An 18785-nucleotide genomic window follows, 5' to 3' on the forward strand; every position below is an offset into this window, starting at 1 on the left:
TAAAAGTTCCACCACTCCCACACTACCTGTCCGAGTCACGTTTTATTTTTGCGACCCCCCCCCCCCCCCCCCTTACAACAAGTCAGTGGCCTCGAGTTTGTGGCAGCTGTGACATAAATGATAAACGGCAAATGACTGCTGCAGACCCAGCAGGGACCTAAGCAGTAGGTCATTTAATGGGGAAAAAAAACTTTTATTCACCCTTTTATGTACAGCCCCTACACTTCATACCAATTAAAAAATCTTGGGAAACCACTGTTATGTTACTGGAACCAAATCAGTCACACACATTTATCATATTATTCCAGAATTATTACTCCTCTAGGTATTACCCTATTTTCGCCCTATAAGACGAAGATCCAGAAGACGCACCTAGGTTTTTGAGGAGGAAAATGAGAACAAAAATATTTTGAACCACAAGGTGTGCTTTTGGCAGGTTTTGGTCTAATGGTGGTCTGTGGAAGACACTATTATAGGGGATCTGTGGATGACTCACTGTTATGGAGGGGTGGCTTTGGATGACTCACTGTTATGGGGGGGGATTCTGTGGATGACTCACTGTTATGGGTGGGTGACTAGCTGTTATTGGGGGGGGAGAATCTGTGGATGACACATATATAGCATCTTATGCTATATATGCGTCATCCACAGATCCCCCCCCCCCTCCCCCCATAAGTGTCCCTGTGTAAATAGTGAATGACCCCCATGGAATGTTGGAATGGCAGCGGGGCCTGGTGCAGTCACTGTATTCTGTTACACTGGGCCCCGCTCACTGTAGTATTCATATGTAACGTGTAGGCATGGGAGCTTTGTTAAACTATAGACATCTTCTACAGCGGTAGTGAAATCCACGTAGTACTCGCTGAAACTCCCGTAGCAGGCAGGCCGGGTGGCAGCGTAACATTACTTACTACGTCACGCGCCTGCTCCTCCCATTTTATGAATGGAGCAGGCGTTTGACGTAGTGAGTGATGTTACGCTGCTACAGAAGTTTCAAGTGAGTACTATGTGGATTTCGCTACTGCTGCATAAGATTTCTATAGTTTAACAAAGCTCCCATGCCTACACGTTACATATGAATACTACAGTGAGCGGGGCCCAGTGTAATAAAATACAGTGACTGCACCAGCCCTGCTGCCATTCCAATATCAGTTGCCGGCCCCCAGCCCCTCCTCCCTCCCTGCTGATACATCGCCGGCCGTGCTGTGCAGAATCGCAGCCGGCGATGTATCAGTGTTAAATGGCAGCATTAACCCCATAAGACGCACTGCTATTCCCCCCCCCACTTTTAGGGGGAAAAGGTGCGTCTTAAAGGGCGAAAAATATGGTAGTCTTTTAGGGTGGATTCACCCGACCTTTGTATTTTGCAATCTCCAAAACTCAGATTCGCAAAAAATACGGATGGCATCCATGTTGCATCAGTGTTGCGCACCCATTATAACCATGCCTATTCTTGTCCGCAAAAACGGACAAGAATAGGACATGTTCTTTCTTATTTGCCGGGCTGCAGAATAGACATACGGATGAAGACGGCACACTGTGTGCTGTCTGCATGTTTTGCAGACCCATTGAAATGTAGACCGATGTGGAGCAAAAATAGTTGTGTAAATGGGGCCTAACTTTATACCTGTGTGTAAGGTTCAGCATATGCTCTTCCATAGACCACTATATACCCAGTGGGCAGGTTTGTCAGTATGTACAGAGCCTGATCCATGTGCTCTTTCTTAGGGTGTTCTTTAAGACTCTATGGATCCTCTTGCAACAGAATGGGATTTAAGAATTCTGATCTGAACATAGACATTCAGTTTCCTGCAACTGTAAGTAATACAGTTTGTGCTAGTTTTTATTGTTTTTAGTTTTTCTTGTTTTAAGAAAGTTAAAAAAGTACTTTGATCATTTTTGTTAGGATGTATTGCACTGTATTTGTATACTTACTTTGCAACGTTGCCGTAGATAGAAGAAAACATTGTGGGAAAAAATCCCTAGAGATTGAGCACACTTTTGTGAATGCGCTTCACTTTGATTTTTTACTTCTAGATGAATCAACCCGACGTTCTTCTGCTAATTCAGGAAAGCCTGATTCAAAGTGGTGAGATTATATCCTCCTCTTTCACTTAATGTCCCCTTATTGTCAAAGCTTCTGTTCCTCTGGACATGTGTGTTAGAGTGCATCGATTTTTATCTAATATAATGACCGTGTAATCTTTGTGTTTGCTTTCTAGATTTATTCACTGACTTTGAAGCCGACTTCCATGCCAGGGTTCCCGTGGTGGTGTGCAGAGAAAAGAAAAGGTCTGTTCACAGATATTTGGAAATGCCTTTACACTAAGGCCACTTCCACAGTCAGTGTTTGGTCTGTGTTTCATCAGTGATTGTGTGTCAAAACCAGGTGTGTGTCCAAAACACAGAAAAGGTGTAAGTTTTTCCACCACTCCTGGTTTTGACTCCCAATCACTGATAGTCAGTGTATGATCAGTGATTTCTGTCAGAAAGTGACCTAGTGTTTTATTTTTTTTATTTTTTACTGTATTATATAGAACCTACTTCTGTCTGTTAAAGGCCACCTTGGGCTACTTTCACACTAGCGTTTTTTGCGGATCCGTCATGGATCTGCAAAAAACGCTTCCATTACAATAATACAACCGCATGCATCCGTCATGAACGGATCCGGTTGTATTATGTATTCTATAGCCATGACGGATCCGTCATGAACACCATTGACAGTCAATGGGGGACGGATCAGTTTTCTATTGTGTCAGAGAAAACGGATCCGTCCTCATTCACTTACATTGTGTGCCAGGATGGGTCCGTTTGGCTCCACTCTGTCAACGGAGGCAAACTGATGCATTATGAGCGGATCCTTTTCTGTTCAGAATGCAATAAGCAAAACAGATCCGTTTGGACCGCTTTTGAGAGCCCTGAAAGGATCTAACAAACGGAAAGCCAAAACGCTAGTGTAAAAGTAGCCTTAAAGGGGTTATCCCATCTTAGACAATGGGGGCATATTGCTACAAGGAGAACGGAGCGGAGAAAGTTGAGGAGGGCGCACTGCGCATGCGCAGTTGCCCTCTATTCCTTTCTATGGAGCCGCCGAAAATAGCCGAGCACTGAAATGAATGGGAGCGGTGGCCGCGCATGCACAGTGTGCTCCCATTCACTTCAGTGGGAGAGGCGCGGAGCTGCGCCTGGTGGTGGACGGAGCCCGGGAAACCCGGGGTCCTCCAGCCACAACTCTCCCCGACTTTGTTCTCCTTGTAGGTGCGGGTCCCTGAGGTGGGACCCGCACCTATCTGACAATGGGGGCATATCCTTGCGATATGCCCCCATTGTCTAAGATGGGATAACCCCTTTAGGTAATGGACCGCAAATAGGCCAGCACTACTCACTGTTGTTGCAGTAATTCCAATATGTGGTGGTGCCCGTAGCGTTGCATCCTGGTCCAAGGGTTCCCGTAATAGCCAAAAAATAAGTAGAATAAGCCACGGCACTGCCGTGGCTTATTCTATTTATTTTTTTGCCCTTTAGGTAATGGGCCACTGTGACCTGGCACTTCTCTCCAGTACTGATGTATGGAGTGGGCTGCCCAATTCATACTGGAGAAAGTTCTGACATAAAGTGTAAGTTTGGTCTATAGAGTTGGATTCAGACCAGCATATCCCTGTTTGACTCAAAGGGCGATGCAGTATTCATGTTGACATTCATTGCTATGGCTATAATCACTTACAGTGACACTTTCACCACACTATGGTGCTGGGACTAAGTACAGTTACACAGCACCTGACCTGTTATGAAGTCATCCACCACCTTGAAGATCACATTAACCAGAGATAAAAAATGATTTCAATTAGTTTTCAGAAACTTTGTTCTAATGTCTTACTTTAGGGCATTGTGTTTTAAGCTGGCCATACACATTAGACAGACGTTGGTTGATGGTTGAACAAGCAGTCATATGGTGGATGATCTTTTTGCAGACACGGCCATACGCATTTAAGGCCATATTGGCTGTTACAGTTGTTCACACTGCCCATACACGTTCAGTGAAACCAGGCGATGGATGAAAGACCTTTCTGGGAAGGTGCTTTAAAAAAAGAAAGATCTTTCGTCAGCAGAAAATGTAAAACATGGCTGACTTGTTTTCTAATAATCTTCTGTGATCAGTCGGTTAAAATGGTGGTTGTTAAAGGGATTTTTGCCATCTCAGACAATGGGGGCATATTGCTAGGATATGCCCCCATTGTCTGATGGGTGCAGGTTCCACCTCTGGGACCCGCAACTACAATGAGACCGGGGCAGGGAAATGAACAGAGGGCGCACTGCGCAGCTGCCCTCTATTCATTTCTATGGGGCTGCCGAAAGTCTGCCCCATAGAAATGAATGGGAGCAGGGGCCTCCCATTCACTTCTGTGGGAGCAGTGGGGAGAAGCGTTTGGTGGTGGACGGACCCCGGGAAATCCGAGGTCCTCCAGCCACAGCTGTCCCCGCACCTATCGGACAATGGGGGCATATCCTAGCGATATGCCCCCATTGTCTGAGATGGGAATACCCCTTTAAATTTCGCTTGAAGAACATTCATGTTGGTAAATGTATGTGTATGGTTGAGTAGGCTGTGAATGCCAATTGGCAAATGTAATATCTAATGTTTTCTTTCCCCTAATAGTGACCTTATATGTAAAGTGAGCGCTGGCAATGAAAATGCTTGTCTCACCACCAACCTTCTGGCTGCTTTGGGCCAAAAAGAGTCAAGGCTTGTACCTTTGGTGGTGGCTTTCCGATATTGGGCAAAGGTAAATAATCTTGCTAATCCTTCTGAGGGATTCCACCAATTTAATATATTGGAGTGTATTTCTAAAAATCTAGAGTTTATTTGCCAGGATTTGGTGCTTTAAGCATCATTCACACATCAGTGATTTCGAGCCACAACCAGGACTGGAGCCTCCACAGACATAAGGTATAAGGGAAAGAATTGCTCCTGTTCTGTGTTTTAGATCCGCACCTGTTTTTGGCTCGGAAATCACTGACCGAACACTGACGTGTGAATGAGGCACTAGAGGTTATTCAGGAACAACACTAGCACATGATTAGACTACATATAGAGTTTGTTTGTATGCTATGACCTAAGCCATTTGCTAAGTCTCATTATTATTATTGATGATGATTATTTATATACAGACGTGGACAAAATTGTTGGTACCCTTTGGTCAATGAAAGAAAAAGTCACAATGGTCACAGAAATAACTTTAATCTGACAAAAGTAATAATAAATTAAAATTCTATAAATGTTAACCAATGAAAGTCAGACATTGTTTTTCAACCATGCTTCAACAGAATTATGTAAAAAAATAAACTCATGAAACAGGCATGGACAAAAATGATGGTACCCCTAGAAAACACAGAACATAATGTGACCAAAGGGACATGTTAATTCAAGGTGTGTCCACTAATTAGCATCACAGGTGTCTACAACCTTGTAATCAGCCATTGGGCCTATATATATGGCTCCAGGTAATCACTGTGTTGTTTGGTGATATGGTGTGTACCACACTCGACATGGACCAGAGGAAGCAAAGGAAAGAGCTGTCTCAAGAGATCAGAAAGAAAATTATAGACAAGCATGTTAAAGGTAAAGGCTATAAGACCATCTCCAAGCAACTAGATGTTCCTGTGAGTACAGTTGCACATATTATTCATAAGTTTAAGATCCATGGGACTGTAGCCAACCTCCCTGGACGTGGCCGCAGGAGGAAAATTGATGACAAATCTAAGAGACGGATAATCCGAATGGTAACAAAAGAGCCTAGAAAGACTTCTAAAGAGATTCAAGGTGAACTTCATGCTCAAGGAACATCAGTGTCAGATCGCACCATCCGTCGTTGTTTGAGCCAAAGTGGACTACATGGGAGACGACCAAGGAGGACACCATTGTTGAAAACGAATCATAAAAAAGCAAGACTGGAATATGCCAAACTACATGTTGACAAGCCACAAAGCTTCTGGGAGAATGTCCTGTGGACAGATGAGACAAAAATCGAAGTTTTTGCCAAGGCACATCAGCTGTATGTTCACAGACGAAAAAATGAAGCATATCAAGAAAAGAACACTGTCCCTACTGTGAAACATGGAGGAGGCTCTGTTATGTTCTGGGGCTGCTTTGCTGCGTCTGGCACAGGGTGTCTTGAATCTGTGCAGGGTACAATGAAATCTCAAGACTATCAAGGAATTCTAGAGAGAAATGTACTAGCCAGTGTCAGAAAGCTTGGTCTCAGTCGCAGGTCATGGGTCTTGCAACAGGACAATGACCCAAAACACACCGCTAAAAACACCCAAGAATGGCTAAGAGGAAAAAATTGGACTATTCTAAAGTGGCCTTCTATGAGCCCTGACCTCAATCCTATTGAGCATCTTTGGAAGGAGCTGAAACATGCAGTCTGGAAAAGGCACCCTTCAAACCGGACACAACTGGAGCAGTTTGCTCATGAGGAGTGGGCCAAAATACCTGCTGAGAGGTGCAGATGTCTCATTGACAGTTACAGGAAGCGTTTGATTGCAGTGATTGCCTCAAAAGGTTGCGCAACAAAATATTAAGTTAGGGGTACCATCATTTTTGTCCATGCCTGTTTCATGAGTTTATTTTTTTACATAATTCTGTTGAAGCATGGTTGAAAAACAATGTCTGACTTTCATTGGTTAACATTTATAGAATTTTAATTTATTATTACTTTTGTCAGATTAAAGTTATTTCTGTGACCATTGTGACTTTTTCTTTCATTGACCAAAGGGTACCAACAATTTTGTCCACGTCTGTATATATATATATATGAAAAATGGCGGCACTGGCTATAATCTGAAAAAATTCGGGAAAGAAGGGGAATCGACTTCTTATGGACGGCACTCCAGTTAGATGAAATTAAGTGATTCCTTTATTCAACCATCCGGTGCAACGTTTTGGCTCCAAAATGAGCCTTTTTTAAGCAGAGATACAATGCAAGTGAAATGAAATATATATGTGAATCAATCAGTGTACAGGTCATGTGACCCCACCCCGCCCAGTGGGTGTGTTACAAAATGTCAGTGACAAAGTAGCAAACAGAAAAAAATAATAACAATGAAACAACAGGTGATAAGGCAAAGGACAAGATTATACATGTCCCTTATTTGCATACATCATGTAAATACAAGGACAGACCCATCGATCGGGCACAGTAGACAAATCGATGGATGCGTCCAGTGTGCATAAGGCATACAGGGGGCGGAGCAGGGAGACGATCATGTGGACATACCAAGCCGGCGAGGGGCACATTCCATGTGGCCATTCAGCGTTGCATCGGATGGTTGAATAAAGGAATCACTTAATTTCATCTAACTGGAGTGCCGTCCATTTTCTGGAGATTATATATATATATATATATATATATATATATATATATATATATATATATATATATATATATATATATATATATATATATATATAAAAATTTTATACATTGCAGTTTTACTGGGCTGTTTAGACATGCACCAAACTTTTTTTTGTAGTTTTTTTTTTTTTTTTTTTTTCTTCCTACCAGAATTTAGGTTAAGGGCTCTTTCACACTACAGTTTTTTGCGTTCCGTATACGGTCCGTATACGGAACCATTCATTTCAATGGTTCCGCAAAAAAACGGAATGTGTTCCGTATGCATTCCGTTTCCGTATTTCCGTTTTTCCGTTCCGTTGAAAAGATAGAACATGTCCTATATTTGGCCGCAAATCACAGTCCGTGGCTCCATTCAAGTCAATGGGTCCGCCAAAAAAACGGAACACATACGGAAATGCATCCGTATGTCTTCCGTATCCGTTCCGTTTTTTGCGGAACCATCTATTGAAAATGTTATGCCCAGCCCAATTTTTAATATGAAATTACTGTATACTGTATTTGCCATACGGAAAAACTGAACAACGGAACGGAACCACAACGGAAGCAAAAAACGGAACAACGGATCCGTGAAAAACGGAACGCAAAACACTGAATTCAACATACTGTAGTGTGAAAGAGGCCTAACTCGCATTAATACACGTGGACTATTGCATCAGAATGCAGATTGCAGCTTTTATATTGCGCAAAATGAGCCTACGTGGGGCTGGATTCACATGTACATTTAATAGCACTTTCAGTATAGGTAGGTTAACAGCAAATTGTTACTCAGTGGAGCCATACAGAGGAGAAGGTCCAAGGTTCCCTTGAACTTTGAACAGTCTTTAGTTGAGATGAGAAAACCCCTTTTAATATTCGAGTCGTGTCGAAAGGGCCGAACATTAACTTATAGGATACCTGCCTTGCTTCTGGTGGCATTAGAGGCAGAGCTTGTTAAGAGCTCATTTGCATCCCTTTCCTCCCAGAATTCCAGAGGAGTAAGTATGGCCTCTCCTTACGCTGATAAAGGTGCTCTCTCCTTGAGTACTTCTAAACCCCCCCCCCCCCCAAAAAAAAATTTTTAATCCAGTCTTTCTTCTATACTTTTCCATCCTTTTTGTATGCTTTCCTGGCTCTTGCTAAAAAGAACTGCATCAAAAAATGCATGTTTGAATCTAGCCTAAATGTCCCTTTACATGTGTCAGTAATCTATGCCATTAGGGTTCCTAGGATCACTTGTTCATCGGGTGATTGGATCTTTAATGCGGTACGAAGAATCCTTTGAAAAATGAATCTGTAGGGGACAAGCGATTGCAGTCCTCATTACTTGTTCCCACACAGACGGGATGATTGCTGCATAAATGCAGCTGTTGAGCCCCAAAATCTGTCAAAGCATAAACCTGTAGCTGTGTAAAAGGACTATTATAATCTCAAAGTGGTGACATATTGCTAGGACATGCAGTCACTTTGATTGCTGGTGGTGGTGAATGCCCACTGATCCTGAAAAGGAAGGCACTGTACCCCTACAACCCAGCTCCACTCAAATGAATGGGATGACTGCCAGTTACTTACAAATCCAAGTGACCAGCAATATGCAACCACCAAATGCAATGGCAATATCCCTTCAAAAGGCATATCTCCATCTTGGGCATTTATTGCCTACCCATCCTTGGAACTCCCATAGAAGTGAAAAGAGAGCTGCACATGAGCAGCCACCTCTCCATACACTGCAAGATATGTGGGTCCTAGAGGTGGGACCTGCGTCTCTGATGTTTAATATATCCAGTGGATATACAATAAAAGTCTGAGATTGGAATACTGCTTTAAGCAAATTATAGGCTGGATATCCTTCAGCCAGGTTCACACTGAGTTTAGCCCTCCACTAGGGTTTCCTGCCAGAGGTATTTTGTTTTAAGATTTCCTATATCATTGTATTTTTTTTCTCTTGTTTTCTACATTTAACAGCTATGTGGCATCGATAGGCCAGAAGAAGGTGGCTTACCACCATACGTGGCTGCTCTCTTGGTGGTTTTCTTTCTCCAGCAAAGAAAGGAGCCAGTGCTTCCTACTTACCTAGGATCATGGGTATGTTCTAGTGTCACTATTTTATTGTTGAAATCATGGAATAAACCATACAGGAGCTACTGTGACAAATGGTAAAACTCACCTATGTATAGATTAAAGTAGCAATTCCTTCCTTTTATATCTTTCATACATTTTTGAATCCACTTCTAGCTTTGGCTAGGTTTACTTGGGGTGTGCACCTCTTAATAAATATGGCATATTGCACTCTAGTCCACTTTAGTTTGACTTTTGATACAATTCTCCATTGTGTTACCTTTTTGTAATTTTGAATTCTTTTATTTAATAGATTGATGGCTTTACAATTTCTAAATTGGCCCAGTTCAGTCTTAAAGAACCCAACAATGAATATGTGTTTTGGGAATACAGTGCTGTGGCAGACAATGAGAACCAAAATAATGATCGGTGTACTGCTAAAGGAAAGGTAAGTATTGGAATATTCAGTTAAATTAAAAAGACAAAATTTCAACATGTGAACTAAGCATCTAAGATTAATTTCAGATGTGTGGAGCGTGATTTCCCACTATGGACACTCCTCTTTTGATAGTGCCGCACGGCATTATAACGATTTATAATGCTCTGTGTCTATGCCTGACCTCGGATCTACTGAATTGTACTGACCTTATACTGTCAGTACAATGCAGTGGTTCAGAGTTTGGACAGGGACGCACAGCAGTAAAAATCATTATAATGCCGGGCAGCACTGTCAAAGGAGAAGTGTCCATAGTGGGAAATCGCGCTCCCACACAGAGTGTGTTTCCCACAGTGGACATGTTCTTCTTAAACTAGCCTGCTCTGCAGGTTTTAGAAATGTGCAGCACAGGAGTGGACATGTACTGTATCTTGGTCCTATAGCAGAGAAGTCAATTTTATAGCACTTAATTTTATAAGTTCACTTTTTCATTGAAGTACCTGATCAATCAGAAAATATGATATGATAGAGGACCTGTCATAACAAAATGCAATGCAATCTGAAAGCATTATGTTACAGAGCAGTAGAAGCTTAACAGATTGATATACAATTTTGCGGGAAAAGATTCAGTAAAACCTGTAATTTATACATTATGCAAGCCTCAAACCTCCAGACATGGCAGATCCGCACAGTTGATGATACTCACCGGGTCCCTGCCGCTGGATTCGGACTGTGCGGCTCCCGTTCTGGTACTTCCGCTCCCCTCTGGACCAACATCCGTCGACTGAGGGGTCGGGGGCATTTTTTTTTTTTCTTTTTTTTTTTTTTTTTTTTTTGGTGGGATGGGGGGGCACGTGACCATCACAGCCCACAGCAGTGACCTGCCCCCCTTGCGTCACATGTGACCTCAAGGGGAGCAGGTCACCAATGTGGCTTGTGGTAGGCTGCGGCGGTCATGTGAGGACTGCCCCCCTCCTTTCCGGTTGAGGGTTGTTGATATCGGCGCAGAGAGAAGTGGAAGTACTGGAACCAAATCCAGTGGCAGGGACCCGATGAGTATCATCAACTATGTGGGTCTGCCATGTCTGGAGGTTTGATTACCTTGCATAACCCCTTTAATGGAATTGAAATCTGCTGTTGAGTATTTTCTCAGTACCTCTGTGTTACTTTCCAGGCTCCACTCTTCTTTGACACAGAAAAACAGTGTTCTGCTTCTGTTGGTCAGCTGTGGGTTGAACTGCTGAGATTTTATGCGCTGGAATTCAACATGGTTGACCTAGTTGTCAATGTTCGTGTCAAAGAGAAGCTTTTTAGGGATTTGAAGGACTGGCCTAAAAAACGAATTGCTATAGAAGGTAACCTTGCTATGCTTGTCTATCATATTTAAGTATAATTATACCTTTTACTATTCAGTACTTGGTGATGTGAGTGAGGTATTAGGGGCAAAGGAAAGGGAGTAGTTTATAAGGTATTTTGGAGCATGGTTGGTGATTTGCAAGCAGATGTCTCATAAATTTCCAACATTTACAGAATGGAGAAAGATAGTACATCTGGAAAAAATGAGGAGAAAAAAAGAAAATTAAGAACAAAAAGCATTGGGGGAAAAGTGGAGGGGATAGAAAATATATACTAGCAATGCAAAAAACATTTGTGGGGAGTCCAGGCATGAATGGTTTCCTTCTGCCCTTTCCTTGGTTTCCATATTACTTCGCCTATTGTAATAAAGAGAGATTTATGTAGCCGGGATCGCATTGTGTGTGTGTGTGTGTGTGTGTGTGTCTATATATACTTCTGGAAAATGAAATGCAGTTGAGCTAAGATTTACAAAATATAAATTACTGGTTCTGTGGCAGAGCACATTAATACTGTGTGGCATCTCCTCTTTCTGCGATACAGGATGCCACTCTGGCATGGCACTAGTCATACAGAGGCTGGATATTTTCCTGTGGTTTGTCATTCCAAACTCTTCACTTGGACCCTTGGTTCAGCCAAGGTCGTTCTTGACTGCTGTACATGGGAGATCCATCGCCCAGCTAGTCCCAGACATTCTCGATGGAGGAGAGATCTGGCAATTGAGTTGGCCAGAGGAGCTGTTAGATCCCCTACCACGGGCAGTGTGTGGGCAGGTGTTATCTTGTTGGAACACCAGGTCTCCTAACTGAGTCAAAAAAGGCAGTAGAACTGGTTCCACAATGTCCTGGACATACCGAAGGCTTGCCAATGTTCCCACCACTAATACTAGACTTGATCGGGCATGGTATCTAATGGTGTCTCACACAATGACACCTGGTGTTGGTCCTGTGTGTCTTTGCACTATGCATGATGGGAGTAGGCACTCAACAGCCGTCCTACAAACTGATGTGGCAAACAATAGTGTTCACTGACGAAAGCAGGTTCTGCCATGGTACTAATGATGGCCGCATCAGAGTTGGCAGAAGTGCTAGAGCTCCTGCTACTGTCATGCATAATGCAGAGGCACACAGGACCAACACCAGCTGTCATGGAGTGGTCCGCCATTAGCTACCATGGTCGTTCCCATTTGGCATTCATGCAGGGAACGTTGCCTTTGGTATGTCCAAGACATTGTAGAACCAGCCCTACGACCTTTCTTGACACAGGAGATGTGGCATTCCACACAATGACTAGGCTACACTGCATGCTCTTCAGGGTATCCAGCAGCTCAATTTACAAATCTCTCCGACACTGAGAATATCTAGGACTGGATGGGGCCATGAAGCACCTTGACTGAACTATGGGTCCAAGTTGAAAGAGCTTGGAATAATATACTACAGGAGGATATCCAGCACCTGTATGACTTTTTTACCATGCCAGAGTGGCATCCTGTATCAAAGCAAGGTGAAATGTGACTCTGTCTCAACATATACCCTGCTGCAGAACCCAAAATAAAGGGTGCACCAACTTGGTTGTGTGATCATAAACCAAGCATCACTAGCAGTCTATACTTCTATATCTGTCAATCTCTGCTCAGTCGCATCAAGTTTTCCAGGTGTTATAACATTTTTGTATAGGTTTCGGTTTTTCCTCTCTTGGTAAAAGAGGGTGATGGATGGATAATATGGGAAATCAGTAGTTAATAAGGCAACAATTTAGATGTTTTGTATAATTAAGGCTATTTTCACACTAGCATTTCTATTTTCCGGTATTGAAATCCGTCATAGGGTCTCAATACCGGAAAAAAGCTTCCGTTTTGTCCCCATTGTCAATGGGGACAAAATGTAACTGAACGGAATGCTCCAAAATGCATTCCTTTCCGTTTGAGGTACAATTAGTAATAAAACAATAAAAGATCAGTTACAGAAAATAAACAAGAACTGGTATACAAAAGAGTGGCAAGGCTGGAGAGTGGCAATGGAGCCCACATTTCTTGATGGTTCTGCGGGGCAATTTCTAAGACCTATCCAAAAGACAATTAAAGGGATTTGAAGTGGATATTTGTCTGTTTCAACAACTTGTGTATATCAATCACAACCTAACTTTTCATCTTTAAAATCTAGATCCTTACTCTGTAAAGAGGAATGTAGCAAGATCAATGAACAGTCAGCTAGTGTATGAGTACCTTCTTCACTGTTTAAAGGCAACCTACAAATATTTTGCTCTGCCCCAAAACAAGTCTGGAAAATGCAGCGTTAAAAAAACCAGTTCTGCTACAAATGCTAACAGAGGAAGTAAGCCCAGTGCTGTGAAATGTCCAAACTTTGTTCAGAAAATAAGTAAGCAGCTGGAAGATTTAACCATAGACCATCATGATGGTTCAGGCTATCCTGTAATTGTCCAGCCCAGTTGCAGCGAGGTTCAAAGTAACTTGGATAGCAAAGTGAAGAAAAAACTTGACTATAATATTACATACCCAGATGTTAATCTTGAGGATGCTGACTGCATAACAGAGGAGATTATTTTAGATGACTCAGAAGATTTCTTCCAGGGCTCAGAAGAACCAGAAAGCCCTCATGAAGATACTGATGATGACCACCCTTTAATGGGAAATGAGGGGCAAGGTGATTATATCACGATTGATCAAAGCTACGAGGAAGACAGTGAAAGTGGAGACGCGGCAGTGCCAGGAAATGAAGAAACCGACAGCTTGTCTGATTTTGAAGGAGGTATTGTGACTGAGGGTGAGGAGATTGGCTTAGAGAGCAGTGACCTTTATGGTGAAAAAGTTGACCTAGAGGGGGAGAGCACAGAGGGTACAGATGAACTGGAGGAAACCATCCATGACTTTGGACTGGCAGCTGTACCCAATTCAGATGATGAGGAAGAGGATGATGAAGAGTCTAGTTTGATATTGATTCATAGAGAGGCATCAGATATATTAAATGATGATGAGCTAGAGAACACTTACACTGGCTCAGTGGATGAATTGTTACCCGAAGATGGCCAAACTGTACAAGTATCTGCCAGCAGTTGTAAAGACCACGACGAGACCAATGAAGGACTTGCTGGCAGAGTGCTTCAGAAAACAGAAGATGCAAAGAAGCCTCTGCCAGTTTCTGAAGGCTCTGCCATAGAAGATGTTTGTTTGTTTTATGAATTCAGCAGATCAACATTTACGAAAGGCAAGGTATGTCTGGAAGCCATTTTATATAGCTTGGTTTGTTCACATTAACTTGATTTTCTCTAATGTTCCCTTTTTTATATGGCTTTTTATGAATTGTTTTATAGGGGTCATGAAGTTCTAGTCAGTGGTGTGTGCAGTCACTAACCGTGCAGAATCGATCAGCTGAGTTTTGAGCCCCCTTGGCAATGATCAACCTCTAGCTACCTCTCTGAGGGAGGCTTAGCAGCATGCAGGCTCTTAGACCATCTATGAACCAGTGTGCTGCTTTTCTAAGTCCTACAAGGGAGTCAAGCAAAGCTGAAGAGGCACTGTGCATAGCTGATCTATTCTGCCTCTTCATTTCACCTATTTGGGGGTGGTCTTTCTAAAATGCAATGTACCTTTTATTGAAGATCATCTCCCCTGACATGTCTGTATTTGTAACTGCTTGCAACAATACTGGAGCATCTTTTCTTTTAACTCTGTTGTGCCATTCTTTTACTATTTCTGCTTAACATTATGAATGAATTGCTAGCAGTCTACAATAAAGGTCCAACTGGTTGTTTCCAGTTGAGGACATGTCCTTGCACTGTCAGACGCTATCCAATCAATGCTGCCAATGTTGAACATGTAGAGACAATGCTCCAACTGGTAAAACCCATCTAGACCTTTTATTGCAGATTGCTGGCAATTCATTCATAAACTACTAACAGAAATATCAAAGGAATGGCACATCATGGATTCATAAGGATAAATGCCCCAGAATTGTTATTACATGGGGAATGCAAGTAGTTACTAATAAAGGTATGTGTGGAGAGGTGACAGGGTCTCTTTAAATGAAATGCCACATTTCCTCTTACTACAGACATGCCATGTGCCTAATCGGTTTGGGTACAACATAACAGTCCATTTCTACTTCTCATGCTCTTCATGCATTCAAATAGAAAGTCCTTGCGGGAACATACTTTTCAAAAACCTCTAATGGGAGCGTGAAATTATAAGACTTCCGTTTCTGTAAAATTGATGAAAAGAACTTGTGCTTCCATTTAAGCTTGCTTTCAGCCTTTAATGTTAGTTTGCATATCCATTACTTTGTGAGAGCGCTGTGTTCCAGAGAGCTGAATGGTGAATGGAGTTGTGTACCTCCAATCACCAAATCCCATTCACGGCCTTTAGAAATAGTGTGGCGTTAAACACCATTCTTATTCTGGATTAGCACTTTATCCATACGTAATTGTCGCGCGTTCCCGGAAGTCTATGTAGGGGAAAGCGCGACAAGACGCCCCAAAGAAGCTCCTGTACTTCTTGGGGCGTCGGGCGTTTTACAGCGCGATCGTACGTGCTGTTAAACGCTCAGGTGAGAACCATTCCCATAGGGAATCATTGGTTCTTGCCTGTTGAACGTTTTACAGCGCGTAGGAAAAGCGCTGTAAAACGCTCAAGTGTGAACCCAGCCTTATACCCGGCCGGCACCCGCTATAGAAATGCCTATTCTTGTCCGCAGCTGCGGACAAGAATAGGACATGTTCTATCTTTTGCGGAGCTGCGGAGCGGAAGTTCAGGGCCACGCTACGCAAATGCTGAAGCGGAGAGCACATGGTGTGCTCTCCGCTTCACGTCCAGGCCCATAGAGAATGCATGGGTCCGCACCCGTTCCGCAAAATTGCGGAACGGGTGCGGACCCTTTTGCAGACGTGTGAATGGACGCTTAGTGGCTTTCATAATTCAGGGTTCTCCTGTAACACAGTTGCTTAGTGCCATTCTCCTAAGGCACATGCTATGCATTGATGTACTTCTGCTAAGCACAATTTTAAACACAAGGCACTTTATATGTTTTGATAAAAATGCTTAGACCCACTCACCAGGTCACAGAGGCCTACTTACCTCTGACTGTTTAACTTGCCCAGTTAACACCATGTCCTGCTCTCTGGCCATCAACAGGATTCTGAAATTAAAGGTGTATAACCATAATTTCAAGGTATCCCATGTCCACAGGATAAGGGGTAACTGGTGGGGGTACTGCTGCTAGTAACCCTGCTGAAAATGAGAACAGGGGCACAAATTCTGTAGGGTCCCCCGAAATGAACATGGCCAGTCCATAGAGATGAATGAAGTGGCAGTGTGCTTGCTCGAACCTGGAGCTCTATTCATTTCAGGGGGTGTCTGTGGGATACTGATCTTGAAATTACTGGATTACCGTTTTAATGAGGAGCATTTGTAAAACTTCCAATTTTTGGGGTTTGGTTTCCATGTTTTTTGTATCTGAAGCCAAAGCCAGGAGTGGATTGAAAAAGAGGATGCAACCCCACCTTTCCATTATCTGTTCAGCGCTCCAGATGGCAACCAAAATGTCAGAGGGCAGGTGCCGGGTATGTGATACCGCTGCCTACACTTAAACTGTGTTAATTATATTAATTGGTGGCGCAGTGCGCCCAACCCCAGTATCGTAAGGTTTAATCATTGGTGGTGCAAACCCCCCAGTGTTATAACTATATTATAAGCAGTGGCCACAGGTTCTCCTCCCCTCCTCCTCATTGGTGGCAGTGGTAGTTCTGATCGGAGCCCCAGCAGTTAAGTCGCGGGGCTCTGATTGGTTACCATGGCAGCCAGGATGGTACTGAAGCCCAGGTTTTATTTATATATATATATATATATATATATATATATATATATATATATATATATATATATATATATATATATATATATAATTTTTATAATGTGGACGGTTTATTCATCCATCTAGCAGCAACGTTTCAGCTCTCTCATTGGAGCCTTTGTCCAGCTGAATAACATGTGCAAGTTGACATACATAAGTAGTGCAAATAATTATCATAATTCCAAATTGATAAAACATTAAAGTGCAAGTGCGTCAAAAATATAACAGTGTTGAGAATACAATTAATCTGTCGCCATGGTTATATCCCACATAATTGTCAACATCATATAAAATGTATATCGTGATAAGTACAGTGGAAAATCGAAAAACATACATGATTACCAATCAAGTATGGTAAAGTGTACACAGTGTATCGCAAAAACAAATCAATTAAAACACTAAAAACCTTTGAATGGATCACGGTGAACCATAGAGACCTGGTGGAATCCGTACGGACGCCAGCAGATTCCACCAGGTCTCTGGTTCACCGTGATCCATTCACATGTTATTCAGCTGGACAAAGGCTCCAATGAGAGAGCTGAAACATTGCTGCTAGATGGGTGAATAAACCGTCCACTTTTTTCATCACAATCTGGAGTGCTGCCTTTTTTCTCTTCTATATACACTTGGGACCTTGGTCACAGGCCCTCAGGAGGAGGGAATGAGGATATTTCCTCATTTCCCTGGTTTTCTTCTGGCCCTTTGTTTACATGCAATAAAAACAATCTTTGCCCCTCCCCCTGCACTGCTAAGGGAGTGGATGCAAGAGCTGCCCTGAGTGCTGGGAGACTCTGCAGCATGTTCTATGTGTAGGACTACAAGTCCCAGCTGTATAATGACACTGCTAATACACACAGGATCTCCCCCTACCTTCTTGTGCAATGCTCTCTCTAGTCCTTCAGCTCCTGTGCCCAGAATTGTCACTGCTGCAGCTAGCCAGTGTGTGCAGCTGAAGGGGTTAAGATGCCTAGGATAGAGCAGCAGTGAGGGGGGCGTGGCCAGCCCAGTGAGTCTTGTTTACAGGCCAAAGTTTATCAGAGCAGGGAGAGAAGCTGACATCACAGGTTATGTGACCCTCTGTGAAATCTGAGAAACCAGACACTGGAGATAAAGTGAGTTAATTGGAAAGCTGTTATATTTGCTTAGTTAGGAACATAGAACAAAAAAATAACTCGGACAACCCCTTTAAGACAAATTGCAACTTACCAGTTAGTGCTGGTCTTATCTTCACATTTTGTTCCGGAGACGCCGACTTGAGAGACGTGCACCACGCCATTGGAACACTGAGTGCTGACTGTTTTCTTTCAGAATTTAATATTTTTTTTAGTCTGGAGCACTGCCATTTATGATCCGTTCCTGATTTTGGCTTAAAAAAATGCATCAGAAAACATGAACCAAGTATACAAGTATACCAGTGCATTATAAAAGCAATTTCTCATAGTGTGACTATAAAAAAAAAAAAATTTTCAAGTGGTAAAACACACACATCTATGGTATCACCATGTTCGCAGCAACCTGTATAAAGCTACTTTCACATCTGTGTTTTTAATTTCGAATCTCTCAATCTCTTTTTACGTTTTGGGCCAAAGCAAGGAGTGGATCCAGCAGGAAGGAGTACAAATCTTTCCTTTATATTTCCCATCCCTTTTGAATTCATTTCTGGCTTGGCTCAAAAAGTTATAT

The 18785-nt window shown here is 42.6% G+C and overlaps 1 protein-coding gene and 1 long non-coding RNA gene across 2 annotated transcripts in view; one reads left to right on the plus strand and one right to left on the minus strand.

The window, feature by feature from the left end:
* The window catches only part of TUT7 (terminal uridylyl transferase 7), a 75466-nt gene that overhangs the window by 28622 nt on the left and 28059 nt on the right, over positions 1–18785 (plus strand). The window contains exons 6-13 of the mRNA XM_044273587.1: positions 1729–1817; positions 2038–2089; positions 2223–2292; positions 4658–4784; positions 9357–9476; positions 9763–9897; positions 11060–11240; positions 13401–14467. Of these exons, the coding sequence (XP_044129522.1) occupies positions 1729–1817; positions 2038–2089; positions 2223–2292; positions 4658–4784; positions 9357–9476; positions 9763–9897; positions 11060–11240; positions 13401–14467 (1841 nt within the window). The remainder of the gene's footprint in view (positions 1–1728; positions 1818–2037; positions 2090–2222; positions 2293–4657; positions 4785–9356; positions 9477–9762; positions 9898–11059; positions 11241–13400; positions 14468–18785) is intronic.
* On the minus strand, positions 11399–18371 carry LOC122922841. Its single transcript, XR_006387198.1, has 3 exons — positions 18309–18371; positions 16328–16388; positions 11399–11435 (listed from the first exon to the last, which is right to left on the minus strand). It is a non-coding gene; the product is annotated as an uncharacterized LOC122922841 (long non-coding RNA).

Source organism: Bufo gargarizans, chromosome 1 (assembly GCF_014858855.1).
Source record: "Bufo gargarizans isolate SCDJY-AF-19 chromosome 1, ASM1485885v1, whole genome shotgun sequence".
Lineage (NCBI taxonomy): Eukaryota > Metazoa > Chordata > Amphibia > Anura > Bufonidae > Bufo > Bufo gargarizans.